At 27.9% G+C, this 23052-nt stretch overlaps 1 protein-coding gene across 1 annotated transcript in view; it reads left to right on the top strand.

Annotated features, from left to right (window-relative positions):
* LOC117176539 overlaps positions 1 to 23052 on the top strand; it is a 62966-nt gene that overhangs the window by 30166 nt on the left and 9748 nt on the right. The window contains exons 7-10 of the mRNA XM_033366795.1: positions 10256 to 10489; positions 13803 to 13984; positions 16925 to 17391; positions 19767 to 20010. Coding sequence (XP_033222686.1) covers positions 10256 to 10489; positions 13803 to 13984; positions 16925 to 17391; positions 19767 to 20010 — 1127 coding nt within the window. The remainder of the gene's footprint in view (positions 1 to 10255; positions 10490 to 13802; positions 13985 to 16924; positions 17392 to 19766; positions 20011 to 23052) is intronic.

The following is a 23052-nucleotide window of genomic DNA, read 5'->3' as shown; positions in this document are numbered from 1 at the left end:
GTGATCTATAATAAATACAATTTAAACAGTATAGATATGAAATACAGGAAGCAAATATATAATTAAAAAGACTGATGTATTGTTTCATTTTCGTTAAATAGGCGTTAAATAGGCGTTATGTAAATATAAAATACACGAACTTTTAACAGGAATATCAATAAAATACTTTTTAAATAAATAATTTAAATCGATTAGAATTTTTCGTCGCGTGATATTTTGTTTTTTCCCGTTGTAGACTATTTTACAACTTTTTACAGTGACAGGAAATGTAATTTTTTTTTAAAATTTTAAATTTGTAACGACGGAAGTCAGAAATTTAATGGTGAATGTTGAAAATTTCTTAATAATAAAATTTTCTTAAACTTTTTCTTAAAAATTAAGTCCCCGACCAGGAACCTTGTAGTCCCAGGGCTAACCTGGGCTATTTCCACACGGGTTATAGAAATTTCCTGGCTTTTTCTTTTTTTTTTAATCTCTTGACTTTTGCGGATTTTCATTTTCTTTCTGAACTATGTTTATTCTGCTTATGCACTTAATGCTTTCTTTTTTACTCTCAACGTTTTTTACTTTGAACATTTTGGTTCAGTTTCTGATGTAATTTTACATCCGTGATCAAATTTTAATTTAAAAACCTCGAGTTTCAATTAATTCAGAAAGGAAAATTAAAAAAGACTACAATAATTACAATATAATTAAATAATTGCATTAATAGTAAATACCTTCTTCTTTAATGACACATCTAATATCACACACAATGAGAGATAGCGGAACTAGAATATTAAACAAACTCAATTAGCTATTAGTGTAATTTATATTGCGTAAATTTTAGATCATGTTTTTTAAATATAAAAGTCATGTAATAAATTAAACAAGTTTCCGCGTGTTCGCAGAAGATCGCTGATCCGATACGTCTACAATTAGGGCAAGAAACTAGTTGAAAAATGAAGAACAGCGTGTTCATAGTGAAATTGATCCTAGCGTAATTCCAATGTAAGCAACTTTTATAAGTGAATAAATGTGAAATTATAATTATAATTTATCATAAATTATTTATTAACTAAGAAAAAGTCTAAACTTGTATTGGTATTAAAAGTTTTGTCATTCTCACAGGTTTTTATGAACAATGACGTGAAGGAAATTATAAGTTGTTTTTGTGGAGAAAAGTAATAAAGAGCCCTGTTCAATAACAGAGTTGTTAGAAGAATTATTTGGGCCCTAGGCCCAAATGATTTTCGCTTTTATGCACAAGTTATTAGTTGATTTTAGGAATGTTAGAAGATTTATTTAAGTACTATGCCCAAATGATATTCGTTTTTAAGCAAAAGTGACGATTTTTCAACCAAACAGTTAAACTTTTTACAAAATACTTAAATTTTTAAACCAAAAAGACGAATTTTTTTTAAACCGTTGAATTTTCATCAAAAAAGTATATTTTTAACCAATAAAACTGACTTTTATACCATAGAAGGTCAAGTTTCAAACCAGAGCGAAAAATCTACGAGAAAGCTGTTCAATCTTTACCAAAAAATATGACTTTATAAAACCGGTAGAATTAAAAAAAAAATTTAATTTTTAATAAAATAGTTTAGTGTTCAAACTACTAAGTTATATTTTCGAAAAAGTGGTCGAATTTCCTATCACAAAATATTGAAATTCAACCAGAAACAGTTGTATTTTCACCCAAAAAGTTGAATTTTTAAGACTAAAAGGCGAATTTTTGTAGGAGGAAGTAGAATTTGTTATCAAAAAAGTTTAATTTTTAACAAAAAAATTCATTTTTTAGAAATAAAGACGACTTTTCTGTCATTAAAGATCAATTTTTAATCTAAAAATACGATTTTTCAGCAAAATAGTTTAATTTTATTGAAAAAAAGATGACCGTTACAAAATAGTTTATTTTTTAACAAAATAATTGAATTTTTAACGAAACAGAAAAATTTGTAATCTATTAAGATACATTTTTTACCAAATGACGATTTTTTAACCAAACAGTTGAGTTTTCAGGTAAAAATATAAAATTTCACCAAAAATAAAATCTTAAAATTTTCAATTCAAGAAATTAATTTTCCACTAAAATCAAGAATCTTTACCTAAAAAATGCCATTCCTACAAAATAATTCAACTTTGAACCAACTAATTAATTTTTTCCAAGAATGAAGGTTGATTCTCAAAGTAAACTGCAATATTTTATATTTAAATTACAAAAGAATTTTATTTGAAATAAAAGACAGTTAAATTCATTAAAAAATACGAATTGTCAACAAAATAGTTGAACCTCAACAGAAAAAGAGTAATTTTTAATTAAACAATTGCATTTTTTATGAAAAGAATGAGGTTTTAATCAAGAAAATTAGTTTTCTACAAAAAAGATTAATTTTAATTGAAATACATGAATTTTGAACCATATAGTTGAGTTTTCAACTATAAAATATAAACTTTCAACTAAAAATATAAATTTTCAGCCAAAAATGAATTACTCGAATATTCAATTTATAAAATTAATTCTGAACCAAAAAGAAAGAACGAATTTTCAAAAAAATAGCTTCAGTTATTCAACCGAAGATATTAATTTTTAAGTAAACATATGCATTTTGATCAAAAATACGAATTTTCAATGAGAAAAGATCAATTTCGCACAAACAATAGAATATTTATCTTTTAAGTTAATAAATTTAATCCTCGGCCAAAAAAAAAAAACAATTTTCAACAAAATATTCAAATTTACAACCAAAAAGATGCATTCTTAAATAAAATTATAAATTTACAAAAAAAAATTAATTCTTAACACAAGAGTCCCACATTCAACCTCATATTCCAATTTCCAATCAAAAAGCAAATTTCAAGAAGATAAATTACCAAAAAGACGAATTTTTAATAAAATAGTTGAATTTGTGACCAAGAAAGATGAATTTTAAGCGAAATAGTCAAAATTTTAAACAAATAGTAGAATTTTCAACTAAAAGAATTGAATTTGAAACGAAAAATGTAATATATTTTTCAACTGAAAAAATTATTTTTTAATAAAAAAAGTTGGATTGTCTTATCGGATTCTATCAATTGAGTTGGCATTAAAAAACACACAAAAAATCCGAAATATGAAAGTGATTTTCAAACTTATTCTATATATATATACCTGTATAAATAATGTATAAACTTACAAAGTAAACTCAGGAATTCCCATGAGTCGCGTGCGGACTTTTCTGAAGTATTTTCTTTTTACAATATACACGTGTAATATTGCATAACAGGTTAAGATGAGTGGGATTCTAAACCGTCCTCGATACCGGTTCTTCGCATTTAAAGTCACGAAAGTTCAAGAAGATCAAGCACTTCCTCAAGATCAGCATAATAGACAGGTTTGTTCTTATTTTCTCATTATAACATATTTTTCAATATTTTTTTCCAGATTTTGCAAAAATTAATAAAAAAATTCTACACTATTTAGGAATTTAAAAGTGAATCTATAAAAAAGAAAGGATAACTTTCACTATAGGGAAGAAGACAAGTCAATAAAAAAATTACAACAATTATAATGATACGTTCAAATATAAAAGAATTATAAAAGTATAGAAACTTCTGTCATAAGCATATTTGCCCAAAGAGTTTGATTACTCAACTTGAACTGAATGTCGAAAAAAATCATGATCGTTAGTATTAGCTTTCTCTTGCCACTAAAAACAAATTCAAATATTGATAGTATGAAACTTCTTTCATTTTTGTTGTCCTATTTTTATTGTTTTTCTTACCATTTCTTTTTTTTATTTATAAATTTTTGTTGTAGAATTCTAATGAGAATAATGGAGAAAAATGTGAAAGTCAGAGAATGAGTAGTAAAAGAGTGCTTGTAAATCTAATTTATGCGCTTAAAAACACTGGGAACAATAGTTACGTCATTAATTTCCTAATTATTCGTTTTCAGTTTTTTTTAACATGCCCGTTTTAACATCATTTCAAAATATCGTGCTAGATATTTTTTAAATCGCGCGCGTGATCATTATTGTTATTATTATTTGTTGCTTGACGCAATTTTTGAATTAAATTCTAGATTGTAACATAATATTAATATTAATAGATAAATTTTGCATTTCATAGTATTTATTATCTAGAATAATAGGAAAGTAAAATAAGTTATATATTTTTGATGATTACTGCTAAAAATTGATGCCTTAACTTCAGAATTATTATATTATATTTATGTGCCATAAAAGGAATATCAAACTACTGCATTTTGATTCAGTGTACCAATTTTCGACGAAAAAAATTAACATAACCTGTCATCATTCAATTATTGTAAATATTCTGTGAAATCTAATGATTTTTTATGATATTGTTGCCAATTTTCAACGAAATACACTAACATAATATTAACAAAAATAGTTCCAAATTTCAATCTTTTATCACAATCAATGATTTTTGTTTAAAATAACTGAAAATATAATCTTCTATGTAATCGGCTAATTTTCACTAAAAATACCGATTTCCGGTTTAAAGTGTCAAGATGGCCTAAAGTTGTTAAAAAGGGGTAAATATTTTTTTAAATATAATAATTTTTTATGAAAAATATTAATAAATGCCGACAAAAGTACCAACATAACATAACAGAAAATTATTCACAATTTTCAATCTTCTTTGAAACCCAATGATGTTTGTTTCTTTATAATAACCGTCTCCTGTAAAAAAATGGCATATAACCAAAATTATGAATATAATCATAAACTGTTGAAAAAGTGCTTATCTTGTTCGAAATATAATGATTTTGGTTTTGAAATATCAATTTTTCATGAAAAATGCAAACATAACCATCATTGTTTAAAGCTATGAATCTTATTTAAAATAAAATAAAATAAAAACAGTGAATTTATGGTAAAAAGTGCGAACATGCAACTGATGCAACCTACCATTTTTAGAAATTTCAAATATTCTTGGAAACTTTATGATTTCATAATTAATTTTTTTCTTAATAGTATTAAATGTATTAGAAAGCACAAATGTTTCTTCAATTAAGATAAAATTTATTAACATTAATTTTTTTAGATACGGACACAAAATTCAATTTCATTTCATTTTATAGTGATGAAGAAAGTACCATTAAAATTATTTGTAATCATATTAATTTATAATATATATTTGCGCATTAGCCAAAAACTGATGCGCCAAATTCTAAATTAAAAATTAGTCGAAATTTCTGCATTTAATTTTTGAGTGCTGAAAAAAGTCTCTTTGAAATTATTTGCAGATTCATTTATAATACATTGACTTACGCTGAATCCAAAGGCTTGATGTGCCAAATTCTGAACTTATAATTAATGAAAATTCGATTGTTATTATACAATATTATTAACAATTTTATTGATGTAAAACATTAACTTTTTGATATTATCGATGAGTCCAAAAAAACCATAGGTGAAAAATTATATTTTGCGAGTTTTTGGTGCTAATTATGATATTTTTCGAATTTTAACATTTTATTTTTATTACTGTTTAGAGAAATTTTCTCTTAGAATAGTTAGTAGTTCGTAGTTTTTCCGATTTTTTCAAATTATTTCTAACTTTGCAGTTAGAAAGGCCACTTAAATTTAACAAAAATAATTGTTTAAATAATTTTCAATCATTTATAACAATATTCTTTTAGAATAATGCTAGAAATTCGTAGCTCTTTCCAAAACTTTAACCTTTTGCCCACTTTTCAATTAGAGTAAGGTAATAATTAATTCAAATTAACAAACATATTTATTTAGACAAATTATTATTAATTAAATAATATGCTCTTCAAATAAGGCTAGAAAGACGCAATTTTATCTAAAGTTTTTAACTTTTTATCCATTTTTCAACTAGAGTGTATTTATAATTAATGAAATTTAAAGAACAATTGTTGAAACAATTTATTATCGTTTATCTTTTCCTATAGTAATGCTAGGTAGTTGCATTTTTTTCTGAAATTTCCAACTGTTCGTCCATTTTTACTTAGTGAGATACTAATTAAGGTAAGTGTACAAAAATAATTGTTCACACAATTTATTATTGTTTATAACAAGCTACAGGTTTTTCTGAAATGTTCAGATTATCATTGAATTTCTAGTTATAACAAAATGAAAGTAATAATATTATTAGTACTTAGAACAAAGGCACTCAATAACTACTTCAAAGAAAATTTACATCTAATATGATTTATAAAGAAAATTCAAAGAAGATTTAAATATTTGTTTAATTTAAAAAAATGTATTCACAAAAAAACTGTTTAAAAAATTATTTTCTTTAGTGTTTAGTCATTATTTGTTCATAACGAAAAACTAAAATCAACGTAAAAAAATTCTAAATAAACAGTACCTTACTATCAATTAGCTAAAAGAATATTATGAAAAATAATAATACATTTTTTAAACATATATTTCTGTTGAAATTAATTGATTATTATTGCCTAGCTCTAACCGAAGGATTCAAAATAAGTTGAAAAATTCGGAAAAACCATACGACTTTATAACGATTCTCAGAGAAAATTGCTAAAAACGAAAATAATTTTTTAAACCATTTTTGTAAACACATGAGTAGAAAGTAGTATTTTGTAGTAGCAGTTTGTAGTAGTAGTAGTATTTCAAGTTTCAACTCAATTCACCTAATATTGACGATTCTGAAAAAATTTACAGAATCGTCTTTTTTCATGAAGCTTGCGAAACCTCTAAATATAATTTTTTAACAACAAAATGCATTTATTTGTCATGGATTCGAGCACATTCAGGGGTGATATGCATGAAAAATCAAGAACAAAAATTTCTAATGTATTTTTGGACCACCCTATTGTCCAAAACATGTAACAAATTAAAGTCTACGTCCTTCTAATATTGAAACCAAAAGATAGTGTAATTTTATTTGCCTTAGCGTTATCTTTAGAAAAAAGCATGTTAATCTCAATAAAATAATATAGAAAATCGAGTGGAGTTACTCATGCTTGAAAGAAAAACTTTTCCGGCTAATGCGTCAGTTTTTAAAAACAATAAAAGTGCACAATATTAGCATCCGTCTATTATTGTTTGACCGCATTCATGACATAAGACAAAGAAAATAAAAGTCAGAGAGGAAAGAAGAAAAAAATGAAAAAAAAATTCTGACACTCGGTCTTAATTCTTGATCTTTTCTAAGGTAGTATGTTCCAGATAGGCGGAGATTTCGCCGTCGAAGCCGGCAAAATCAGTCTTCGATTGACCGTCTTGCCGGTTAGAGCGGCTCTTCCACACAAGTAAATACTTAATTGCATAAACAAATCGTCATCAAATAAAGAAAAAGTATCCGAGATATGAAAAACCAACGTTATGTCGATCTTAAAAATAATTGCCGATCGCTAATTTAAGTGTTGTGCCAGTGAAAGTGTCCATAGGGAAAAACTCGGACTTTAAATACCATTTGCGAAAGAGCCAATAAGAAGAGCATTGTTGCGCACTGTTGAATTGCCATTGGTCACGGCAGCCGAAAACAAAAGGTAACAAAAATTATAAATTTACACTCAGAAAAGACTATCAGGTAATTATTCTAATTAAATACAGTTATAAATTACAATGAAAACCAGGGTACTCATTAACTCTGTATGAAATTATTAGGGCAGTTATTTGGATTATCAATATTATCGTAGAAATACTCGCGACCTGAAGGCGATAACCTTTCTTGCTTCTTCAATCTAAGCTGAAAAATAGAATTTAAACCTTTTTTTTTTAATCAAGGTGATTTTAGACAAACGATTTAATAGATGTAAAGTATAGATTTATTTTTGTAATCAGAAAATATTTCTTGCTTAGAAATAAACAAGAAGATTTACGAATATGCAGAAAAAAATAATGTTTCGTGACACTTTGTGTCAAATTTTACAATAATAACCAAATATTGCATCTTTTCTTTGGGACATCCAAAAAATAATATTTTTTCAAAATTACGTTCTAAAATTGATCATAAAAGAATACAAAATGTATTATGTAATTGAGTTATCTATGTTCTAGTTTTCCTACTGCGCCTTGACACGCATCCCTTTATATTTTCTACATTTTTCCTGCATACAGAGAATCCTTCAGAGACCCATTATAATGTAGAAATTGTAATAATATTCTATAGTTTTCTCTTTTTTTTTTGCTTTAACGATCAATTATGATATTTATCGATTTCAGAATACTTACTATACAAAAGAGTAAGATAGAGGACTGAATGTTAAATGTTAACAGCAATAAATTATCGCTCTGTGTCGAATGCTACGCAGATAATTATAAGTAGGGCAAAAAAAGGTTATACTATTCCCTAAGGCATGTGGTAAAGGAGCCTCGCATAAATTACGTAGAGACTTTTTGGTGGGGCCAGCAAAAATTTTTCAATTTGATCTTACAATGGTCAACGGGGGGGGGGGGGTCAAAACCATTTCTTGCGTTAGATATTTTCAAGACTGGAAACCACTAAAAAACAAAAGTTAAAAAAATTTTGTTTTTAGCAGTTGTATGTTAGCGCAGTTTATTGCGTACTGTGGTACCGTAGTACATTAAATGTACAACAAACTTATGTCACTTCATTGATAATTGTAACTGTATTACTTGCAATTTACACACTGATATTAGTATTAATATTAAAGTAATAATTATAAATTCACGAAATAGTAATAAATGATTTAAAAGAAGGGGTCCTTCACAAATTATATAGGGTATTTTTGAACCCCCCCCCCCCCCCCAACCCTCTCCGTATGTATGATCTACAAACGTCTAAATTAATAACTGTGTAGTCCGCAATCAGAAAAAATGAAACGGAAAATTAATAATATTTTATAAGCCGAATTTAAAGTTTTCTAACCTAAAAAGTTGAAAGTATTAAAAATAAACTTCAATTTTTATTTAAACTATTATGGTTTCGTCTATTAATAATGAAAATTCCTATTTACTTATCGTAATCTTCACGGTCTATCCCCCTTTTCTCATTTTCCCACTTGCATGCGAACTGAATTAATAGAACTCAAGAAGATAATCCATCTTTTTTTTTGTTGAAAAGTATATTATTCAATTTTGAAAATTCAAAAGTTTAATTAATTTTCTTTTTTTCTTCGCAAGAAAATATGTTTGGTTGAAAATTAAAGTATTTTGTTGGAATTTCGTCTTTTTGGTTTGAAAATTGGAATGAAGATTCAATTATTCTGTAGAAAATTCGTATTTTGAGCTTGACCATTAAAATTTTTTTAATAAAAACTATTTTTTCGGGTTAAAATTAATTTTTCTAATTGAAAATTTACGTATTTCTTTTTTGATTGCATTTTTTCAGGTAAAGTTCAACTATTTGATTTGAAATTCATTTTTTTTAAATTCTTTTTTGGTAGAAAATGAATTTTTTCTCAAAAAAGCAACTTTTTAGAGAATTAATCTGCTTTAGTTAAGAATTCAAGTACTTTTTTGAAAATTCATCTTCTTTGGTGAAATTCAACAGTTTTCTGATTTAAAAGTAAAACCTATAGTGGTTGAAATATTAAATATTACATTTTTTGTAGAAAATTCGTTTTCCTCTTCATTGAAAATTTAATTTAATTTTAATGAAAATTTAACTATTCTATTTTTGGTTCAAAATCAATCTTTTTAAATAGAAAATTCAACTATTTGGTTGAAAATTGATGTATTTTGTTGATGATTAGTATTTTAAAAATTCAATTTTTTAAATGAAAATTTAACTATTCAATTTTTGGTTAAGAATCCTTTTTATAGAAGATTGATCTTCTTGATTGGAAATTTAAAAATTTGGTGGAAAATTCGTTTTTCTTTTTGAAAATTAATTTTTTTAATAAAAATGTATATATTCCATTTTTAGTTCAAAATTGATCGTTTTAATTAAAACTTCAGCTTTTTGGTTGAAAATTCTATACTCTGTTGAAAAGTTTTTTTTTCAGAAAGTGTATATTATTGCTGGAAAATTTAACTGTTGGTTAAAACTTATTTATGTTGAAAATTCATCTACATGGCAAAAAAATTAACTCTTTCTGAAAGATCGTCCTTTTGATTTGAAAATTCGTCTTTTTTGGTTGAGGATTCAACTATCTTTTTGAAAATTCATGTTTTTTGGTTCAATTCAACTGTGGTTCAACATTTCCGAACAAAAAACTTTACGTAATTTCTGCAGGGCCTTAAAGTATAAGATTGGAATCGTGCTCGCACGTTCTGTTGTGAATTATATTAGCTCACAGTAAACTCGTAAAAAGTTTTTCAATTGTATGTAATTACAAATACCTATGTGTTCTGAATCCTTTCAGAACTCGTTCACAGGATGCAAAAGAAACTACTATTCACACTTCCGATCATTCTTCTGGTCCTTTCTCTGACCAGAGTGAATACTCATTCAACGGAAAATAAACTCAGAGGCGTATACTCTTGGAAGTCACTAGAATTTGCATTTCCAAATGATCGTGCCCGGGAAAATGCAATTTTTTTAGGGCAGTTTAAACCCGGAAGTCCTGTGCCGATTGACGTCGATGTCGATTACGGAGGTAATGATTTTTTGTTGTTGAAATTTTGTCTCATTTTTTAAGACGTTTTCAGAAGTTGACGAGGGCCAACGTACTCTAGAAAATATCCCAAAAAATCGAAAAATTTCTTTCGGGAGTCAAAAAAACGTCTTCTTATTGAAAGGCCAAAGAAATTTTTCATGAGATTGAATTGATTAAAAAATATTTTCAAGCAAATGAATCTGCACCTGTATAGCAATAATGCCACTAATATATACACTCAACTCCCGATATAAGAACGAATTTGGGTATGAGTTGTCTTGGCCTTGATCGTAAAATTGAGGCAATCCAAACGTAAAGAGACAGGACCGCATGAATCGTTTCTGTTGGATTGGGACGCAGGAAGCAATCTGATACAACTAATGCATTAGGAGCGCGGGTCTCGAGCTGTTTATCACGCTTGACTGAGCATATTCGCTCTTCGGCCCCGCGACTCCTCTCATCACGAAACTGCGGAGACCATCAGTTGTTGGGACACCGAAATTCCGGGGGTCTTATATCGGGAGTTGAGTATACGCAATACATTGCAACAATAATATATGAAAAAGGTTGACATTGAAATAATATGTTTTGCCTATTAAATACAAAAAAGCCAAATTTGTTATACTAAAATAAAAAGCAACATTTCAGTTTTTAATATTTTATTAGTACTAAAAAGCATTAAAATCATTTTAAAGACCACCTTATTTAGATATTATTGTTGATGTATAAATAAAAATACACTCGCGACAACATATATCACATATTTAGTTCTTAAATATTCGAGGAAATTAATATAACGATAAGAAAAAAGTAAAAAAATCGATTTATAAAGATTTTCAAAAACTTCCAGGCCTTTTTTATCAGAACGGTTTGAAAAAACGTCGGCAAATTTTAAATGCTCTGCATTCCCATCTTCTCAAGTTCCAATACACGTAACTTTGACCAAAAAAAATTCATTTGATCAGCGAAAACACTTGTCATATCAAATTATTTGAAAAACCATATATTTTTCCGGGAAAAGATTCTGTGATATTATCATGCACTCTGTATGACTTGGACTGAATTTAGTTTATGAAAATTTCCACAAAAATTTATTTTCGGGTCTTAAATTTGAAAAGTTATTAACTTGGGCACATCGAAAATATATTAGAAAATTTAAGACTATCAAATTGTGAGGATAATTGTATTAATTTAAGATAATATAATGTTTCAAATACTGCGTAAAATTCTCAAACTTATTTGCACTTTAAAACAAAATTGTAATTTCGAAGAAAAAAGAAATTAAGAAATAGTATCAAAAACCTTCTTCAAAGCATTATATGAGCTTGGCACGTCACATCTGGAAGTGTATATTTTGGGCCGTCCATAAATTCCGTAGTCTTTGAGGTCTTTGGAGGGTGCTGGTTCAAAATTCAACTCCTTTGTTAAAAATTCAACTGTTTAGTCGAAAATACAACTTTTTTGTTTGAAAATTCATATTTTTGTATTAAAAAGTCGACTGCTTTGTATCGAAAATTTGTATTTTTTGGTAGAAAATTATTGTTGCTGGCTGTAAATTCAACTATTTGGTAACAAAAATTACGCATTTTTTTTAAAATGCGTCTTTTTTGGTAGAAAATCAAATTTTTTGGTTTAAAATGCAACTGTTTGGTTGAAAATGAATCTGGTTTAGTTAATGATTGAATTAATTTGCTAAAAATTCGTCTTTTTTCGTCAATTATATTCTACTTGATTGAAAATGCATTGTTTTTTCATATTAGGTTTACAATTCAACTCCTTCCTTAAAGTTCCCTTTTTGGAGGTATTGATTCATTTGTTTAACTGCAAAATTTAACTATCAAGTTGAAAAAGAAACTTTTTGTATTGAAATATCATATTTTCTTAGAAATTCAGCTATGTTGTAGAGAATTTAACTGTTTTGTACATAATTCTTTTGTTTTATCAAAAATAATTTTTTTATTGAAAATTTAACTGTTCAATTTTTGGTTAGAAGTTAATCTTTTTAGTTAAAAAATTAACTATTCGTTTGAAAATGTATGTAATTTATTGAGAATCCGTCTTTTTTTATTATTCTTTTTTATTTTTTTATTATTCTTCTAGTTTGAAAATTTAGCTTTTGGTTTAAAATGTGGTTATTTGATTGAAAATCCAATTTTTTTGTAGAAAGCTCGTTTTATTAGCTTTCAAATCCTACTTTTTGTTAAAAAATTTGTGTATTTTCTTCAGAATTCGTCTTTTCTAATAATAAATAAATCTTCTCTGTTGAAAAATCATCTACTTTTACTGAAAAGTTTTACGTTTTCGATGATTTCTTGTATTGACTGAAAAACCTTTCTTTTTTGTGTATTCAAGTATTTTGTTGAAATTTCCTCTTTTTGATTCAATTAAACTATTTCTGATTTAAAATACAAATATTTTCTTGGGAGGGGTGAAAACTTATAGACCCTAGCAAAGAATAATAATGTAATGCGTAATAAGAAACTTGATTTAAAATTTCAGAAAAAATCTAATAATAAGGTCTTATGTACCTGATATACAAATTTTCAAAATTTTAATTTGTTGTCTTAAATCTCAGGGGAGTTGCCCAATCCCCCCTTCTAGATACGCCCCTGCTTCATTGCCAACCTAGTAACTTTTTGTACTTTTTGGGAGAAATGATTTTTGAGAACAATGACATTTTTCACAAATGAGCAGTCCTGAATTTTCCTGCGAAAATTTTCAAAAGGATACTGTTAAAAGATAAAAAAAATCTCAACGCAATAAAAACAACTGTTCTTCAGTAATTACTTTCAACAACTTTACTTTAAAAGCTTCTTCTAAAACCTTATGAATTAAAAACAATCATTTTTGATTATTTTAAATGATAAGATTCAATTGTCCCAATTTTCAATTAAGTGTTAAAATAACTGTTTATTTTTTATGAATTTATAAATTGCAGTTATTAAACTATATCAACTGCTCCAACAATCAGTATTAATGACTAACAATTCGTTGTGCTTTATATCCCACAATGACTTTTTCAATGAATTATATTTTACACAAAGCCAATGTCCTTCTGTCATATAAAGAATAGTTCAAACAGTTCTTTCCACTTGAAAAACTGCAACTAATTAAAAAGTTGCCTTTTATTATTCTTTTCTGCTAATAAATTTGTAATCACACACTAATTAATAGAATCAGTGTGATTAAAGTCCCTATTTTTTATTAAAGATTTTTCTAACACATGCATATGATGTACGTAAGTTATGAAATATTTTCCCCATAACTACTTGCTTTTCTGTATAATGAATCTCAATAATTCGTTTAATTTAAGGTGACTTCGGCCCAGTTGTCTTCGTCGCGATTCCCAGATTCCAGGACGGTGTCCCGATGACACTGGGATACGTCACAGATGCTGTATCAGAGGAAAATAATCCTGTAGTAGCACCTTATCCAGATTGGGCATGGAACACTTTAGGAAATTGCGACGCAATTACGAGTGTCTACAGAGTACAGGTTTCTGCATTTTATTTTCACTATATACATAAATCTTCAGAAAGTTTTTAATAAATTCGGATTTTCTCATGTACTTTTTTGCTTATCAATGTTCCCTTTAGTATTCTACACAAATTTTCATTGTTTAAATAATTCAAAATTACCATTTTTTTTCCTCCGCTACATCTTTCTACAACAAAGCGATAATTTCGTAATTTTTTCCAAATTTTTCAAAAAGTTAGGACCTGTTTAAGTATCTATTTGTTTCTTATTTTGAACGATTTAACTTTTTTTGTTTCTAAACTATTTAAAATGTTCAAATCAACTGAACATTGTTTATAGTTATATATCACATGAATTCTAAATTTATGTTTATAATGAATAAATCAATCATTTTAATTCTTTAAAATAGGAAATGATATTTATTTCTATTTTTTATATTGCTTACAGTATAGTTTCATTCACATTTTCATCACGAAGAAGCTCCAAACATTAAATTGTTTGTACAGAAAGAGATAAAATTTCAACCCAAAAAGACGAATGATCAACAACTAAAATTAATTTTTAACCAAAAAGTTGCATTAACATTCAAGCAGTTGAACTTTGAATCAAAACTGACGAGTTTAAAACAAAATAAATAAACATTTAACAAGATAGTTGAATTTTCAAGCCAAAAAGACGATTTTTTTGGAAGGCAGTTGGATTACTAAAAAAAAAGTACATTTTCAAACGAAAAATATTTAAATTAAAAAAAAAAAGTTGAATTATCATCCAAATCTTCAATCCACGATAAGGAATTTTTAAAAAAAATATAGTAGAGTGTGAATTTAATCAAATAGTTTAATTTTCAACAAAATAATTTAATTTTTAACCAAATAGCAGAAATTGTAATATACAAAGATAAATTTTGTAAATGACGAATTACAACCAAATTGTTGAATTTTCAACTAAAAAATATAAATTTGTAACAAAAAATTAAATCTTTAAATTTTCGGTTAAAATTTTAATTTTCAGCTAAAACAAAACTGAACCTCAACCATTTGAATTCCAAAAAAAGAAGAATTTTTAACAAAACAATTCAATCTTTAACCATAAAGATGAATTTTTCACAACATACATGAATTTTCTACAGTTGCATTTTTCATAGTAAAATTTGACTTGTGAAGAAAAACGTTTATTTTGAACCTACCAGTTGGAACTTGTTTCTAAGTTATTCAATTATCAAGCCAAAAAGACGACTTTTCTACGAAAAAAGACAAATTATCAACAAAAAAATTTGTTTTATAATGAAAAGTTGATTTTTTAAGACTAAGATCATAAATCTTCACCTGAAAAACTTCATTTTTTCACAAAGTGGTTCATCTGTATATCAACTAGTTGATTCAGAAATCACGCATTAGGATTGATTTTCTACCAAAAAGATGCTTTTTCAAATAAATTAAATGAATTTTCAACCAGATAGTTGAACCTAAAAAGAACAATTTTTAATTAAAAACATCAATTACCAACAACAAACAAAACAGTTATATATTCAGTTGGAAAAATTGATTCTCTACAACCGAAAAACGATCTTTCAATCACATATTTGATTAATAATTAATTAATATAAAAAAGTAATATACAAATTTTCTACCTAAAATGGGTTATTTACGTTTTCAGTTAAAACACTTCATTCTCAACAATAACAAAAGACGAAATTTTCAAGAAAGTATTTAAACATAAGAGATCATTCTTTTTAACTGCCAAACAAGTACATTTTCAACGAAATAGTTCAACTTTCAACTGAGAAAGATCAATTTTTGGTGAACTATTTTAATTTTTAACTCGTAGTTCAACTTTCGACCAAGTAGTTGAATTTTTGACGAAAAGAGATTACTTTTTGGAAAAAATAGTTGCATTTTCAACAGAATAATCGAATTTTGACAAAATAGTAGAAGTTTTAACTAAACGAAATGAATATCAAATTAAAAATGTAATAGACTTTTTAACCCTTGTGTTGTCATTCAAAAAAACTCACAGCGTCTGCCACCCAGGTACCTGGGTACCCCGCCAACGAAATTGTTGTTAAAAGTCCATTGTAACTTGAAGTAACTATGTGTATTCAATCAATATTTAATTAATCATATTCTAGGAAGGCATTCCTACTTGAATATAATAATTTAATAATGTGCAGTGACCTTGGTAGTACTGAAACAGATATAAAACGTGCGCAGCTACATCGTAAATTTCTTGTTTCCGAGGAGGCTCGGTATTACGTCCAAAAATTGAAGAAAGTTCAATTAAAAATGTATATATTTTGTTATTATATATAAAATTATCCATATTGACTTCATATACTATCATATCAAACTTTATTTCTATGATATACTGTATGAAAATCATGCTTTTTCTGTCGGGGTACCCGGGTGGCTCCACCGTGCTTTTTTTTTTTAATTGCAAGATATTTCAAGCTAAAAAATTTCTAAAAATATCTGCAATGTAAATTTCGATAGAGAATCAGTTAAATCATGCTGATTCGAGAAGCATTCTGCCTATCTTTATTAGAAAAAAAGTTATTTAATAAAACGTATTCCGATGCGTACCCGGGTGGCAACACAAGGTGTAACCAAAAAAATTACCTTTTAATAAAAAATAGTTGAATTTTCTTATTGGATTCTATCATATCAGTTCGCATTTAAGCAATAAAAAATTAGAAAAAGCAGAAATTTCTTGAACCTTACATCCAAAGACACCCCCGTCCTCCCCCTGTTACTAGCTGTACTTTCTGCCCCCCCCCCCATCCCTTAAAATTGGTAATATCGGTCACATAACATATTATTTTAATTTAATTTTGATCGTGCCTGGAGAATTAATGAGAAAGTTGAGTGCATTTTTTCAAAAGAATTGAAATAACGAAGGAAGATAACTCATAAATAAAATATGTATTTTAATAAATTCGTAAAAAAAGATTAAATTTTTCAGATTGATAATTGCAGAAGAATATGGGTCCTCGACACAGGAGTATTGGGAGAGCATAGAATTTGCCCGCCCCAGCTTTTAGCTTTTTCTCTTGACACAAATAAACTTTTGAACAGATATAAATTTCCAAAAAACCAATACAAAGAAGATTCTCTATTCGTGACACCTGTCATTGATGTTCGATACATAGATGGAAAATGCCGAGACACTTTTGTATATGTTGCTGACGTAACGTCATTTTCTCTTCTCGTTTACGATCAACGCCATTGTAGATCATGGAAAATTGTCAACAAATTATTTTACCCATATCCTCATCATGGCACATTTAATATTCAAAATGAGACATTTGATCTCATGGATGGAATTTTGGGACTTGCACTGGGTCCTATAAGGGCTGACGGTGACAGGATTCTCTACTTTCATTCTCTAGCTAGCAGAGTCGAATCCTGGGTCCATACTTCCATTATTAGGTAAAAATGGTTTATTTTTTGAATAATTTAATTTTAAAAATTGTTTTTAATATTGGTTGAGAAAAAGAAAAGAAAACACATTAAAAAAATTACTACATTAAGAAATGGATTTTTGTTTCCTATTTTTTGCAACACTATTTGTTCATCATCAGAAGATAAAGAAGACATTACCTATGTTTGAAAATAAATTTTCAATCATAAAAAATGGTATTTTATTTAAAATTAAAAAAATATATTGCCTTTTAAATTTGTTGAACATAAAAGTTTTTGATTTAATTCAAAGCCTTGAATTTGAAATCTAAGAAACGGATGATACAGAAAGTATTTTTAACAGGAAAACAGACTTCTTTAATATAAAACTAGAACAAAATATAGTAAAAACAATAGGTATGATGTAAAATTCCGATAAACTTTAGAAAGCATCGCTAAAAACTAGAGTGACAAGGTTTTAGTTCTATTGCGTATTACAGGAATTAATTTACATACAGTTTTTAGTTTCTTTTTATAAATTCATTTGAGCCACGTAAATATCATTAATATCAATTCATGTAAATTCGAGATCTGTTTTTTTAGTCCTGATGAATCATGGTGTAATGAGCTTGTTAATATTATTATCATATACGCATAATTACTGATCACATGCTTTCTTTAAAAAATTGACCTACTTTTCAGTTGATAAATTCAGTAATTTACAATTCATGTTTCCTTAAATTCATTATAGTTAATACGTATTGTTATTATTGTTATTAGAAGTTTTCCAGGTCAGAAATGTTAATACTGGCAGCCATCTCATCGATTTGAATTAAAATTGATATCGTTGAAGTAATGTATGGGTAATATTTGTTGGCCAATGTATTTTCAACAATTTTGAAATTTCTGACCGATAGAATATTTTGAAATTTGAGGTCGACTTTTTTTAAAATTATAATATTTCAGACACTTTTCTCGATTGCTAATGAAACTTATAGGCATTTTTCAAATCAAGATTCTACTTTATATAAAATAATAAAGAAAATTTTGGTTTGAAATTTGAACACAAAAAACTCTAAATAAAAATTTGATTCGATTTTTGACGGAATTCGCTATTTTTTATTTTCGTGTGCATTAATATTCCTTTTTCTTCCTTTTTCATTATATAAAACACCATCTTGTTTTACAATATGAATATAAATTTCATTATAATCCTAAAAAAGTGTCGGAAATATTAAATTTAAAAATAAGTCGACCTTAAATTTGAAAATAGTGTAGCTCCTGGAACTTTCAAAATGTTTGAAAATCCTTTGACCAAAAAAAATAACCCATAAATTACTACAACTTCCACTAAGTTTCATTAAAGTCGATCAGGCATAGCTGCCAAGATTGATATCTCTGACCTGCGGAAAGCGTCTATAAGGAAACATGTGAATCGCACAATTTAAATGACGCAAACAAAATATTTTTAGTTACATAACATAATAATAATAATAATATTAAACAGAAATATAATATTAAACTGTATAATACTAGGTGAACCAATAAATTCAGTTCCTTTATACCTTGATTAGGGTGACCATCCGTCCGGATTTTCCCGGACATGTCCTCATTTTAGGGCTCGTGTGAATTGTCCTACAGGACTTTTTTTACAAAATGTAATCATTCAATACCATCTAACTATTTCTTCATCAATTTACAAGATAAAGTACTATTTAAAATTCCTACTATGCCAAAAATATGTATGTGTGTATTTGTGATATTGTCTAGAATACATCAGGATTTAAAAATAAAAAGATAGTAAAACAGTTAAAATTTACGAAATTTAAATTAGACCAAAATCCAAATTAAAAATCCCATTTAACGTCCAATATTCAAATTGATGCAAAATCCTGTTAAACAAAACAAGAATCCAACGATCAAATTTGGACCACAACGAATAAACGAAAACCAAAAACCCTATTGTAATCTGAAAAAAAAAACAAATAAAATAAAATTTTCAGACAAAAATATTAAAATTTTCTTTCCTCTTTTTTATTTTTGTCCGAAAATTTTATTTTATTTTATTTTTTTTTTGTTTAACAGGATTTTACATCAATTTGTAAAACAGTTAATTTCAAAAATACGTTTGAAAAATATATTCTTTATTCAATCCTTTGTATTCTGCTATGCCCTACTTTTTCCTGTTTTCCAACTATTTTGTCCTATACTTTGTATTCTTTTTTCAAACTTTTCTGTTCTACGTAAAGTGGTTCCAGAGATTTCACAGTGGTGATTTTTCATTTTTTAATACTACTACTACTACTTTTTAGATTGTGTTTGAAAATTAGAGGTTTGCCCTTTAGAACACCAAATTAATTTGTAGACCTAATATATATTTTTGAATATAATTTTTTTATTTGCAGAAACTACAGCTTATTTCATAATAGCCCGGAAGCAGCACCAAGAGCATTCAAATCTTTTCAAATGGAAAGAAGTTCTCAATCAGCTGCGCAAGCAATGGATAGAAATGGGGTACTATTTTATGGATTGATGTCAGATTTGGCGATTGGATGCTGGAACAGTAAAGATTATTTAGAATTTGGTGGCCTCAATATGGAAACAGTGGCTGTCGATGGAGACACTTTACAGTTTCCATCCGGTGTTAAGGTTCGTATAAAATAATTTTGTGTAACGCATGCACGGAATTTTCGCATTTCGAGGCATGTACAGCGTGCGGGAAATGATCGATTTCAAAACCGTGGTAAAAAGTTGTTGTGCTTGCGTACTTCAAATCAGAATTACTTTCTATGGCTACCGGAAACATAATCTCACTCCATTATTATTTGACGCTTGGTAGACATATTGTGAGTAGTGAATAGTGATTCAATAAACTCGAACTAATATGTTAACATAAATTATCAATACATTACCTTCTGTCTCAAATCGAAAATTCCCTGAATTTGTTACAAAAAACCTCGTGTGCAACAAATGCTGAAAATTAGCAGTTTTAGCTCTTGTTTGGGTCGTTTGGGTCGTCTTGACTCGTCTTCAGCTCGTTTACTAACTAATTGAACTTAAACTGATTTTCCATAGAAAAGTTCAATTTTCTTAGACATTTAACGTTCCAAAAATAAACGTTTCACTTTTGTCTCACATTTCCCATAAAAAAACATTTTTTTAAATTTCACTCAGAATGATCAATATTTGGTGAATTAACTCGAAACACAACATTTTTCTTCAAAAGTAGCTATATATATTTTTTAATATCGCCCCCATAAGTTTCTTCTATTAGGGTCCCATAAAGCCTCATGAGTGGAAAATTGGATTTTGCGAGTTTTTGGCGCTAATAATGATTTGCGTGCTATTTTTTAAATAATTTGTTTCTCATGCATAAAATACAACTTTCTATTGAAAATTTGATGTATCTATAAATTTTAAAACAATTTATTGTTTTTTAGCCATTTTCTCCTATAATAGAGTTAGTAAGTCACGTTTTCTCCGAATTTACAACTTATTTTTAAATTTTCAGTTAGAGCGAGGCAATAATCAATTATATTTGACAGAAATGATTGTCTAAGCAACGTATTGACATTTCTAGTAATATTCACCTAAAATAGTGCTATAGAAAGTTGCCATTTAAATTATAGTAAATTGCCGTTAAATTACCTTGAATTTTATTAAATTCCATTACATTTAAAGTAATTCTACAATTAGTAATTTGCATCCTTAAATTGATTGACAAGAAACTAAAATCTCTTTGAATTCTATTAAATTCTATTGGTTTCACCACTTAAAACTCAAGTAAGAGAGTTCAATAATTACGTAATGGTTTAAAGGAGGAGGGTCCGGAAAATATTGCAAACACTTATTTGGGGAGGGAGAAGCACAAAGCATAGCAGAGGTAAATTTCCTCTTTCTAACTGTCACAAAAAATATGTTCATATAAATCTATTTTGGCTGTTGAAATTACTTTCTATAAAATCTCGTAGAATTTCTGGAAATATTTGAAATCCTCTGGAATCCCATGAAAACTTTGAAAATTTTATTGTTATTATTCAGTGTTTTTATTAAACTTTTACTCGGGTAAATCCGGTTATACATCATAGCCACGGACTAAGTCAAGTGACTGATGAGATTAGAATGTTATAAGTTAATTCAAATAATTTAATACGATGGTTGAAACCTCCTGCGATGATGTTGTAGGTATACAATTACGAGCGCCCACGATTTTATATAACGATTTAAATAACACGTTCGTTCTGCAACACTGCTCCGACCCAGGTTTCTGATCAATCTATCTAGCAATCACCCCAAGTGAAGATCCACACAAAGTCGTCATGTGAGGTTGCCCACTTGAGTCCATTAGTGTCCGAAGTCTTTTCTTTCAGGCGTCATTCACTCTACTGACACTCTTTTTATTAACTCTTTACCGCCATAATTTTCTACCCTACCATACTTCTCTAGCTTCTTTTATGTCCATGCATTTTTTCATGAAGGCTCTCGTGTTTCTGTGACTTCTTATGTATCTTCTAACTAGGCTCTCATTCACACATTCTAACCATTTTTTCCGCGGTCTACCTCTGGGCACGCTGCCATTTACTTTACCTTGATACACTTGTTTCGTTAGTCGTTCATTTGGCATTCTCTCAACATGTCCGAACCATCTTTACCGATTTATTTCCCATGTGTCTATTAGCATCTCTTCTGCACCACATTCTTTGAGAATTATCTCGTTACTCACTTTATCCATCAGAGTTTTTCCGCATATTATGCGCATGAATCTCATGTCAATTGCGTTAATTTTACTCTTATCTTATATCGGTACAAATATAGAATTATGTATTGCCATTTAAGCTTTATTTGATATATACTTACTTCTAATTCCTCATATATCTTCCCGTCCCTAATAAATAAGCTACCAAGGTATACGAACTTATCAACTTGTTCAATTTTCTCTTCATTTAATACAATATTGCATAGTGTTTTCTCACTCTTTCCTTCTAACACCATAGTTTTTGTTTTATTTGCGTTAATTTCGAGACACCTGCTCTTCATGCTTGCATTCAGTTTATTCAACATTCTTTGCAAGTTTTCGATTGACTCAGTATAACAACCTTATCATCTGCGAACGCTAACCCACGTACTCTTTCTGTTTCGAGATCCTATCTTCTTCGCCGAAAAGAGCCATTCTTAAACACTTGTCCATGAATAATATAAATAACCATGAAGACATAATGCATCCTTGTCTAACTCCTTAAATAATATGGAAACAGTCACTCAAATTCCTATTTACCCTTACACTCGCTTTGCTACCAATATATCATGTTTTTATAGCTTGTAGGAGCCATCCATTGACTCCATACTCTTTCAGCACTTCCCAAAGTTTACTTCTATCTACCTTGTCAAAAGCTTTTTCTAGGTCAACAAATGCAAACAAAACTTTTTTACTCTCAAACTTTCTTCTGTGATTTGCATTAAGCTAAATATTTTATCCGTATATGATCTTTCTGACATAAACCCACTTTTGTTTTTCCAAATCTTTGCTTCTGTTATTTTTATTACCCTACGAATAAGCATTTTTGAGTATATTTTACTTTCGGTACTTAATAAGCTAATCCCTCTGTAATTATTGTAGTCGCTTTTATCTCCCTTTCTTTTGTATATTGGCAAAGATATTAGGTCCTAGATACGGCATGGCTCAGTGGTGGG

Source organism: Belonocnema kinseyi, chromosome 7 (genome assembly GCF_010883055.1).
Source record: "Belonocnema kinseyi isolate 2016_QV_RU_SX_M_011 chromosome 7, B_treatae_v1, whole genome shotgun sequence".
In the NCBI taxonomy this organism is placed as follows: Eukaryota; Metazoa; Arthropoda; class Insecta; order Hymenoptera; family Cynipidae; genus Belonocnema; species Belonocnema kinseyi.
The sequence above is the reverse complement of the archived record's forward strand: the minus strand, read 5'-3'. Positions and strand labels throughout refer to the sequence as shown.